An 11,653-nucleotide genomic window follows, 5' to 3' on the forward strand; every position below is an offset into this window, starting at 1 on the left:
GTTATATCGTTAGCTGAACAGACTGTAAATACTGTAACGTCAATACTACGTCAACGTTTACTTTGAAGGACATTGCCGGAAATACACAGTTGATATCACACGCGTGAGTTTGACGGCGGCTGCGAAACAACGGGAGGACGAGATGTCGTTACACTACTCAGCGTATTTTCGGACATGTTACGTAAGCGCGCAGCCTTTTTAAACCGTGGTAGAGAGAAAGCCGCAGAGACAAAGTTTCCTCTGACAGCAGCGGGTCCTCGCCCTCCTCCCGCGCACCTGTTTGTTATTTCACTGTCATTACCATTTTGTTAGCGCATTATACAGTCATGTCCTCATATAACAACAACACGTGTTATGACGAGGCTCGGAGAGTAGCTATTTTCGGTGGCACGCACGGTAACGAGATGTCAGGCGTGACGCTCGTGAACCTGTGGGTGAAGAACGGCACCGAGATCCAGAGGAAGAGCGTCGAGACCAAAGCCTTCATCACCAACCCGAAGGCTGTGGAGAAGTGCACCAGATACGTGGACACGGACCTGAACCGAGCATTCACGCCTGAAAACCTCAGGTAAACACGGCAATGACACCAGAAGCAGCAGCAGCCGCAGCAGCTGTTGTTGTGGTTGTTATTGTTGTTATTGTTGTTATTGTTGTTGTTTCTGGCTGATTTTATACACGTTGAATGGGAACTTTCACTGAAGAACCCTGTTGACATTCAACAGCTGACTTTAATTGGAAGCTTAATAGTATGGGATACCTCAGAGGTTCCCATAATTTGGATTAGTTTGATTCAAGAGAATCCATACATGATATCAGATTGTACTTTGTAAAGCCTTTTGTAAAGTAAGTACATAGATAGAGAACCATTCAGTTAGACCACAGTGTAACATTGTGTCACTGTGTTATTGAGCTACATGTTGTTATTGTTTTGTAGGCTGTGGGATGATATCATGTTTCACTACAGTGAGAGCAAATGTGATGGATTGACAGTTATGTAACAATATTAACACAGTTGACTGCTCGTGTGTGTGTGTGTGTGTGTGTGTGTGTTTCGCTTCACTAAGAGAACCTAATATGGTGTCACAATAGATCTGGAAAAACGACACCGTCGACATCCACATACAGGTGGGAGGTGGTGAAGACATTGAGTCTAGATGCCCTACAGGGAACAGTCTCACCGTCATGTCTAACCAACCTGTGTTATTGTCACAGGTTGGAGGATATTGTGTGTGTTTACCACCAGCCATGTGCCCCCTATTCCCCCTCCCCCCATCCTCTTCCCTCATGTGCCAATCACAGCAGAGCAGCGTGTCCCTCTCCCCCGACCTCAGCTGACAGACAGCCAGCAGGAAAAACGTGATCAGAACGTGACCCAGCTGCAAATGACTTAAGGCGATTTCAGAGACCCCCCGCCCCGCCCCTTTTGTTTGCGCTACAGTGGAATTGAAGTTATTACGCAAACGCTAGCTCATGTTGACCTATACAGACTCAGCTGTTGTGTGCATGATAACACACAACCCATGTACACTGTTGTGGTTGGATAACGGCATTAGTCACTGCAGTATAGTCACAATCTATTCAGAAGATTTTCAAGGTTATTATGGTGTGTATGTGTCTAGACCAGGGCTCTTAAACTCAAATGACCTTGGGGCCACTGAGCAATTTTCTTTTGTTATGATAGATATTTCACAGAATTTAAAAATAAAAAATGTCTGTGTTGAACGACGAAAATTGTCTATTGGCCACATGAAAGGGCTTCAAGTTTGGATTAGACAGCAGCACTTACTCAATCCCAAAAACTCGGAAGCCTTTTGTGTTACAGCAGCACAGTATCTGGCAAAATTCACATTAGAACTATTTTCCTTTGGCAAAGATTGAACATTAAGTAATTCAACTTATTTTGTGTAGGTATACAATCACCTGATACTATGAATTGTTGTTATTCATTACGCTAGAATGAAGCTTTTATGTTGATATTATTATGATGCATGAAATTGCCATGACTTTGTTTCATACGCGACACACGCAAACCTATGACTAGTGACTAAAGCAGTTATTCACGGTGTAACTGAATCATTAGAGTCAGTTAATTAAAAAGATTTGTTTGCAGAATCGTTCAGTACGTCCTGCATGACCGGAGCGGAACTGAAATACAGCGGCAGGGGTTGTGATGCGGCTCGTCACTCACCATCGCAGGCTTTCAGCAGTGCTGTCCTTAAATACACCAGACTCCTCTATTAAATATAGAGATTTTAGACAATTCCATCCATAAATGGTGGAGATTAAGGCAAGCAACATAACAATGTAACGCATGGTATCGTCTCAGCTTGCTTAGAACCTCGCTGAGTCACGTTGTGCCGGGACTGTGTTGTGGAAAATCGCCATTAGGAGCTGGGTCGGCTCTATAGAATGTTTTTACAGTAGCCCGCAATGGCCAATGCGTATGTCTTCAGACCTGGGAATCCTATTGAAAACTTCCTTTTTCACGGTGAACTCGCCGGGCAGCCAAGGAAAAACAGTGCTCTCACTGAAAACATGACTGCCAGAGATTTTCGCCTCTTAACAATAGCTCATCTTATAACAGTGAACATTCCCAAGTGAATGTTTTGCTGCTTTATCTTACAATTACACAACCAGAGCTTGAGAAACGAACTCTTGCCCTCACTGCAAACATGAATCATACCACTGGCGAGTACATGACTGACTGTGATGGTGACATTAGTGTTACGTCCTCCTTGTGCAAATTTTCTTTAAACTCAATCTTCTTTGGGCACTCTGCAGCTTACTTAGGGCTTGGCAACATGTAAGAAGATTAACCTTTCTAAAAACAGCCCACGGTGTCATTATTTTTCGACAACTCTTCACAGACTGCCTGCTCGTCTCTTCATTTATGTTTAATTACTTCTCTGTGTCCGTATCAGCAGCACAGTGTGGATACGTGCCGAAAACAGGGGGTTAAAGAGCAGATGTGACAAGCGGGGACAATAAACACAGCAGATGTGCTGTTCCACACAAGCTTGAGAATGTCCTAGACTAGTGGCTTTGTTGAAAAGCTTTGAAAGAGCCAGGAGAAAAAAAAAGGGTGGACTCTCATCCCATTCTCTGTTCATAATGTGCAAATTGTCCATCTGAAAAAAAAACAGGTTTAGTAAAGGGGACAAACAAAGTTCGGAAAGATCCCTCGGAGCCGACACACGCTGGAGAAGTGGCTTGGATTTCTTCTTAATGCGAAAAAAAAGGAGGCCACTGTCCTGCTGAATCCAGCCTTAGTTAGAATATAAATATAAAAAAAAACAACAACTGTTTCACCTATCAGTCTGATCACTGGTGGGTTTATGATCAGCGGTTAGGTGAAAGTGTTGCAGGCCATGTCGGCCTTATACAGTAGATATCTATGTGTAAATCATTAACAGCTCATGTCATTGTTCTAATGTCTGTGTGTGTGTGTGTGTGTGCGCGTGTGTGCCCTGCAGTGCCCCAGAAGGACATGACCTGCCCTACGAAGTGCGGCGAGCCCAGGAGATTAACAGGATATTTGGACCTAAAGGAAGCCCAGACGCCTATGATGTCATCTTTGATCTCCACAACACCACATCCAATATGGGCTGCACCCTGATTCTAGAAAGCTCCAAAGACCACTTTAATCTGCAGATGATGAACTACATCAAGGTGACAGACCACACATGCACACACATACACACACTTTTAGAAATGTTGAAACACTGCATGATGATTGGAGGAACTGTCTGAAAGGCGGAACCCGATTTTGATTGACAGACAGAAACACACACCTTTTCTCCCTCAGTCCTGTGTGGATTTTGCGAGGAAAGTCGTCTGTAGACAAATAGCTGTTATTAGCTCAGCGATATAGCCCATTTTAGTTTGTTCATATACTCTGTATATAAAAACACTATTATAGCATTTCAATTTGACATAATTATCGCGTTTCCTTGTTCTAGTTATAGTAATAACTGGGCCTGAAATGAGCTTCCCCTGTTTCAGAGACCAGCAACCACTACTGGTGCATCCATATAGTTAATAATGAATATTACTGAATTTTAGTTAGGTAGGTAGGCATTATCAATAAAAAATTATATAATAATAATTAAAAAAGGATTACAAAACTAACAACAAACAAGAATAAATGTAAGTCAATTTGAAGATAATATAAAAGTAGCAAATGCCCCTTTATAGTGCTCTCAAACATAACTATTGTCATAACTATACAAAGCTTGGCTTTCAAAGGAAAAACATTATTTATCCGTTTAGAAACCAACAACTTCACTCCAGAATAGCTTCTGGCATTCCCATACAGAGTGGAACATAGAACAGGTGTAGATTTTATTCAGTAAGCCTTCTGTTTAGTGGCTGAATTCAGTTTTTTCCCTTGTGGCCATCTTCAGCTCCCTCCTGAAGATGACTATGACCTAGACGACCTTCCCAGTCATACAGTCACATTTTTAAAACAGTGACCTATCCCTTTTACAAAAGTTTTCTGGGTCTTTGGTTTGTCACATCATTTGAGTCAATGCTTTACTAGAACTGTGGGAGATTCAGTTAACCTATGTAAATAATCACATGATCTCTATGACAAACTCATCCCACCTTCCAAATACTCCCGAGGGTCTCCTGTTGTCTTTATAATTCCTTTCTAACAAGGTTACATAGCATTAGATCTATGTAACGTTTGTTTTTGAAATATTTATATTTATCATGACATAATTCTGTTATATAAGTCTAATTCTAACTCGTGCTCTATTTCTTGCTCTTCAACGGGAAACTAAACAGAATGCCAGGAGACATTAGATGAGTCAAACACAACATGCTTATACATAAACATACATAAACAGACTCAGATTTAAATGTAAAGTAGATACAATAATCTCTGTTAAATCAGTTAAATAATGACTCGTTACTCGGCAACAACCGGAAAGTTTGAGTTAGTCGAAATTACTTTTCTACCAAATATCATTAATCATTCCTCGGTCCAGAAGCTCTAACACGGTTAATCATTTAAGACATCACTTGCCTGTAGTGTCAACATTTCACATTTTACATGACAACAAATAGATAATAGATCCATAATTTAACCCCCCGAGATTCAAACACACATACTGTACTTTATTATTACTTAAATTATATCCCCCTTGTCTCTCTGAAAACATTCCTTGATTCCTTGCTTTGAATATTATTTGCACTGTTTTAAACTGAGTCACATTAGAGAGCTTGTATTTTTAAGAAGAGTTCATTTATTAGTTTGATTTTCAGCTCTGAGATTTCTGAAACCTACACTGGTTGCATGATTTTATTTACTGTCAGTGTCATATTTTAGCCACAGTGTTGTTGTTGTTGTTGCTGTTTCTGCAAATTTAATTTTCCATTCTGTCAAGCATAACCTTGAAGCAGTCACTCACAGACTGCTCTCTTTAAGACATGTGGCTGCAGTGTGTGTGTGCGTGTGTGTGTGTGTTTGTGTTTGTGTGTGTGTGTGATTGATTAATCTGCAGCTGAGCTCTTGTTTTGGTTGGTTTTAATATTCCAGAAAGCCATTGCTCCAGCGAGTTGTCTTGTTCTACTGAATGAACACCCTCTTCTTAAATATTCCACTTCACGCTCCGTAGCCAAGCATCCTGTTGGTGAGTCTCTGTCAGTCTTCTCTGGCAGTAATGGAACGAGGGTGAATGAGGGCAGAGGTTTGGGGGACAAGTGGGACACACCGTATGAACCATTTATTGTGAATAATAATAAAATAATAACTCCAAATTGTCCAGAGCCGACGAAATGTAGTCATTATTCATATTTTCTCCATGTCTTTGGGGATTTTTTCGTCATTTACTGACCTCATTCGCATATTTTTGCGTTTGTTGACTGACCGTCCGGAAAATATTAGTGCAATTTAAGCTGCTTTCAGTGAAATACTAAAAAAGTCTTTATTCTAACAGCCATGTCAGTGTGTTTACTCACAGTAGTCTCTCTGACCTCAGGTCACAGCTGGAATGTGTCTTCAGATCCAGTCACAAAAACACGTTTGGAGGTGGTTTGAGGCCAAATTCTTTTTAACACTAATCAGCTTTCCACTCCTGCAATATTAACACCAATTAATCATCACTTGATTTTTTGATGGCTAGCATTTTATTTCATGCTGTAGCACCAGGAATGGTATTATCGTATGGTATTATTATTGTTATTATTACAGCGAACTACACGGCAGCTTAATAATCTACATATCTTTAGATATATTTATTTAAATGGAGTTGAACTTTGCTCATTCAGAGCAAATCTGTTCTACATGTTAAAAAACAAAGCCATTAAACTGGTGTCCTTGTTTAATTCAAGCTCAGTATCACCTCATTCATAGTAGACCACTTTTGTGATTTTACTACCCTGTAATGTAAAAAGCAAAAAAGAAATGTAACACTATATTCAAGCACTGGTTACTCCGAGGTGGTAGAAAGAGGGCCCCCTAAATTAAATTTAGCTTAGGGCCCCATGCAGGCTTTGGGCCGGGGCTGTGTACAATCAGACTGATAATTTACTCATAATACTCATAATAAAACACAAAACAGAGGCTTTTTGCCCAGATGCTCCATGCCTCTTTTGTCCATAATTATCCCTGTCTCCGGTGTCTCTGGGCACCAATCAGGTTCAGCGGGTCGTACCACCTTTGGCCCCCCCACCCTCTGACCTCACCTCTGGACATATAGACAAAAGAACATAACAATTCAAATGTTCCAAAAATGTCTGTGCAGTTTGTAGAGCACTAAATATGTTTCTTTTCTCTTTTTTTCTGCAGGATTGGAAGTGGGTCCCCAGCCTCAAGGTGTGCTGAGGAGTAACATCTTTGAAGCGATGAGGGTGATACTGAAACATGCTCTGGACTTCATCCAACTGTTCAATGAAGGTAGGACGACCATACGAGAGCAGCTGGAACATGCACTGTTTTACACTGTATCCATGCCTGTGTCTCACTCGTCTTTCTAGTCCTACTTGTTTGTCTTTTACTCTCACCAATGATATATTAGTTTCCCCTGTTTTTCATGATCCCCTCAGCTCACTATAATAGTATATTCTCCACCCACCTGTCATCATGTCTTTGTGTTCTCCCTCATGTTTCCCCAGTATGTTTTTTTGTTTGTTTTTTAAATGTTTGTCTCTGCCTCTTCCTCATCATTTGTGTTATCTTTGCCTCACTTGCCTTTCTGTGTGCTTATTCTGCATTATTTCAGTATATATATATTTATATTTTATTTCCTTCCTGAACACTCCTGTGCGTCCTGAACTTCTAAACATAAAACAAATGACCATTTGATTAGAATTAGAAGAACTTTAGAATTAGCCAGTGGTTTTGCACACACTATCACATTAATGATAGTGAATTTGTCCTCTGCATTTACCCATGCTTGTTACACACACACACACACACACACACACACACGCTGGACTCAGTGGGCAGCACTTATCTGTGCCTGGGGAGTAATGGGGGATTGAGTGTCTAGCTCAGGGGCAACTAATTACTTTGAAAAAAAAAAAAAAAGTTACGACCACGAAGGGACTCGAACCCTCAATCTTCTGATTCGAAGTCAGACGCCTTATCCATTAGGCCACGCGGTCACATGATATTTACTGTGGACTTAGTCCACACACAGCAGTATACAACTCTGTGTTTCTGTGTGTTCACTTCATTCACTTCATGTCAAGAGGACTACAGACGGGTTGGAGAGTGGATAATTGCTGCTGCTGTATATACACAAATGCAAATGCTCCCTCAGTCAGGCTGATAGTCTTGCTTGACAGAGCCCATATTCAGATGAAAGACCCGGCATACAAATAATGTCACATCAATTCTGTTCACAGAGGCAGAATTAAAGTATTAAAATATTTTAAACAACAGTATATGAATTTAAATTAGCTTATTTTGGGTTAATTCTGAAGAATTATGACGAAAAGATCTGATTGATTGTGATCGCACAGCAAATATATTTAATCCAGTATTTAATGCTTTTGCTCTTATCTTCATAGATCAGTTAAAACAGTCACGTGATCCACTGTGTGCACTTTGTATCACTTTTGGCGCTTTTCCACCGGCTCTACAACTACAGGAGTTTGGTGTAAAGTCACTAGTCACTCGTGTGTGTGTGTGTGTGTGTGTGTGTGTCGCGTATAAAATGAAGTCACCGCAGTTTCACTCAGCCGTGCAATGATGACTCCCCTACGTTAAGTAGATACTTGTAGTGTGCCGAGGCAAAGCGAGTAGAGCCGGCGGAAATACGCCATAACTCTGTGTACAAAGACCGAGGCAGGCAGGCATTTGAGCCACCACCAGGTCAAAGGGCTGGGCTACCCATCCCCCGTTGCTCCCTGGGAGCTGCTCAGTGTGGCTGTGGCCCACTTCTCATACAAGGAAGGATCCTAAGCAGAGGATGAGTTTTTGAATGCAGAGAAAGAATTACCCCTAGGGTATTAATAAAGTATATGAAATAAAAAAAAAAAAAAATCAGCAACGAAAGTTACACACTGCAGCTTTAAGAAGCTGGTTACCGAATTTGATGTTATTTTATATATATATATATATATAAAAAAAAAAAGCTGAGCTGAAGATGCTGATATTTTTGTTGGGAGTGACCAGAATTAGAAACAAAAAACATATTTGAGGGACAGCCAAAACCACAGAGCAGGTTCATGGATGAGGACATGAGGACAGTTGGTGTAACAGAAGAAGACACAAGGTATAGAACAAGTTAGAGCCTAAAAGGAGAAGCCGAAAGAAGGAGAAGAAGAAGTTGCAGCCCTCTCTCCAATGCAGCTGAAATTGAAGCACCCGAGTTATGACTCCGGGATGATGCAGCCTATGATTTATAATGTGTTATGTAAAGAGGGACAAAAAAAACCAACGATGTTTAGCATCATCATATCAAGAGACAAATGTGTCTGTGGCTGATTCAGACAGATGTTGACACACTCAGGCCTCCACATAAATCTGCCTCTGGCTCGTCACATCACCGCTGTGTGTCCTCTCTCTTCCCTGAGGCCGGAACAGTGCTCACAATGTTTCAGTGCAAGGTGCAGTGTGTGTTTCCTTTCCTCTTTTATGTAAACAGCCGGTGTGTGCCAAATGTGAGTCACAGTCTGTTGGTTTCCCCCGACTGTGGCTGCTGTTGAATGGCCCCACTTGTTGAGAAGTTGGTCACTTTCCATGTCGTTAGAGTCTGGCTGCCAATGCTGTTGTAATCTTCTGTTGTGGGGCCACACCGACGCCGATGAATGCTCTGGAACAGCGATGAATCGCTGTTCCTGCAGTCTGAAGCTGAGCAGCGTGGAAGAAACAACTCATTTAGCAATAACAGGCATAGTAATGCAGTTGAAATTGAATTTATTTAGTAACCCTTATGTAGATTCATTGGTAAACCTGTGGAGACTACTAAAACATTTGTCCCTTTTTACTCTGTACTGCCACTTAGTGTGTGAAGTTGTGTATGCCTGTCAGTGTAGTTTGCCAACTTGTCTGTTCAGATTATCCTTAACAATATTATTTCCAACAATGATTTAAACGTCAAGCCCTGTTATTATTATTCTGTACTGAAAATGTTAAAATTAAGAAGTGTTCTCGTCAAGTACTGCAGCCACTTGAATACCAAGTATCTACAGTACGTCTATTTAAATGTCAAACACCACTGCTTGTTAAAGCTGCTAAGAGTGAATATTTAAATCATAAGTTAGTGTTTCTGAGATATATATGTAATACAATATTATTAAAGATGTTGTTTCCCGTTTTTGTTTTTCAGGCATGGAGTTTCCTCCGTGTATGGTGGAAGTTTTCCGGGCCTTAGAAAGAGTAGATTACCCCAGAGACGCCAATGGAAACATCATTGCTATGGTGCACCCCAATCTGCAGGTAAGAGAGTCGGCTTTAGAGCCTTCACACAACTTTTCTACCATCATCCCCTACTTGCAATTAACCTTTTTCACAGTAGCCGTAGGAAAAACACAACTAACGATTATCTTGTTTAATCGAGTATGTGAATGTCAGAAAATGTGGATCCGCGTTTGCCAAACCTGAAAACAATGTCTCGTTTTTCTCCACAAACCAATATTATTCTGTTTACTTGATTTTTCTTTGCGATATGGAGCAAAGAAACCAGAAAATATTCACATTTAAAAGCTGAAAAATCACAAAAAAAGCACTCAAACAGATGAATTGACTATCGAAAATAGTTAACAAATAGTTTAGCAATTAATTAATAATTGATTAATCGGATAATCATTGCAGTCTTACTAGAGTTTGATTCCATTTTTGGTTGAAACGAGCCATAGTCCTGCTACTGTTCTAATGTCACACTAAATTCTTGCCACTTAAGCCTGTTTTATAATTATTTTTCATACTGCATAAATATTTCCTTTATTTTCTGGTTGTATTCTACCAAAGAGACCGTTTTTATTGCATTGGTAAAACTGCTAATGGAATGGTGCAACACACTGAAGTCACTCTGCCTGTGGTGGTTGTTGTTGTTGTTTCAGGACGGTGACTGGGAGCCTCTGAACCCCGGTGACCCCCTGTTCCAAACGTTTGATGGAAAGACCATCCACTACCAGGGCTCCAGCACAGTCTACCCCACTTTTATTAATGAAGCAGCCTATTATGAAAAACAACAGGCGTTTGTAACCACTAGACGAGAAACCTTGGTAGCGAGTGCCATCAGAAAGGCATGAAAACTGCTTTGTAAGGCTAACTGTTGTCGCGAATTACGCGGTAAGTCCGGTCACGGTTAGTCCCAGGAACAAACTGTGTATAGATCTTGCACTTTGTTGCTGCTAGAAAATGACAAAATGTCATCTTTTTACACACTGATGTAGGTTTTAATTATGCATTTATAATCAAAAAAAGGAAAAAAAACAAATCAATTAACTATGCAAAGAGCCACTGTGAACGTCTTTGATATGAAGACATTGATATTTATGATTTTTGACGCACTGTATATACATTACAACTAAGTTTTTAAAGACATTTAAGGCCAGTTCTAATCACTCGTGGATTATGAATCTGAACATAACACTTTAGGTTTCCTACTACCGCTCAGGAAGGAGGATTCATGATCACTACCAGCTACTTTGTGACCCAAAACATAGTTGTTGTGTGTTGTTTTTTTTTTCCATCTTCTTATATTTGTAACTTCTTCATCAGGGTGTTTGTGGCCTTTGATACTACTTACCTGTAACTCCAGTGGTTGCATCTATGGTGCTGTCCTATCACTGCCTTAATAGAGATTACTGGGGAAAATTGCACAACAAATTTAAGAGTGGAATTTGTAGATTATACGATATGTGTTATATAACAAAAATATAATTTTGATAAAGAGATGTTGTTTTCCTCCATACAAATTTGATGCAGGTTTAAATGTGTGTTTTTATAGTACTATGTTTGTGTGTACTTTGATATACTTGTACTGTATATTGTTTTTTAGTGATGAATTCACACGTGCTGTCTCATGTTTTGACATCTCCGTTGTCTCGAGACGTGTCCCTGTGGTCTTACAGTAATTCACTTTCATGCAGCAATAACTTTTATTTCTTATGTACATGATTAGCTGAGTTCACTGTCCTGGAAATCCTGTGGAAATGATCCAATCATTAATAAATATTGTTGTGTGCCACTGTT

At 40.2% G+C, this 11,653-nt stretch overlaps 1 protein-coding gene and 1 non-coding gene across 2 annotated transcripts; one reads left to right on the forward strand and one right to left on the reverse strand.

Annotated features, from left to right (window-relative positions):
• Positions 1–102: 102 nt before the first annotated feature.
• aspa (aspartoacylase) lies at positions 103–11,653 on the forward strand. Its single transcript, XM_058628161.1, has 6 exons — positions 103–568; positions 3,474–3,669; positions 5,543–5,636; positions 6,794–6,901; positions 9,783–9,892; positions 10,516–11,653. Exons 1-6 carry the CDS (start codon positions 327–329, stop codon positions 10,705–10,707), a joined length of 942 nt encoding a protein of 313 aa, XP_058484144.1. The 5' UTR covers positions 103–326; the 3' UTR covers positions 10,708–11,653.
• trnar-ucg (transfer RNA arginine (anticodon UCG)) lies at positions 7,539–7,611 on the reverse strand. The gene has a single exon. It is a non-coding gene; the product is annotated as a tRNA-Arg (tRNA).

The sequence above is a fragment of the Solea solea genome, chromosome 4, assembly GCF_958295425.1.
Source record: "Solea solea chromosome 4, fSolSol10.1, whole genome shotgun sequence".
NCBI classification, from domain to species: Eukaryota; Metazoa; Chordata; class Actinopteri; order Pleuronectiformes; family Soleidae; genus Solea; species Solea solea.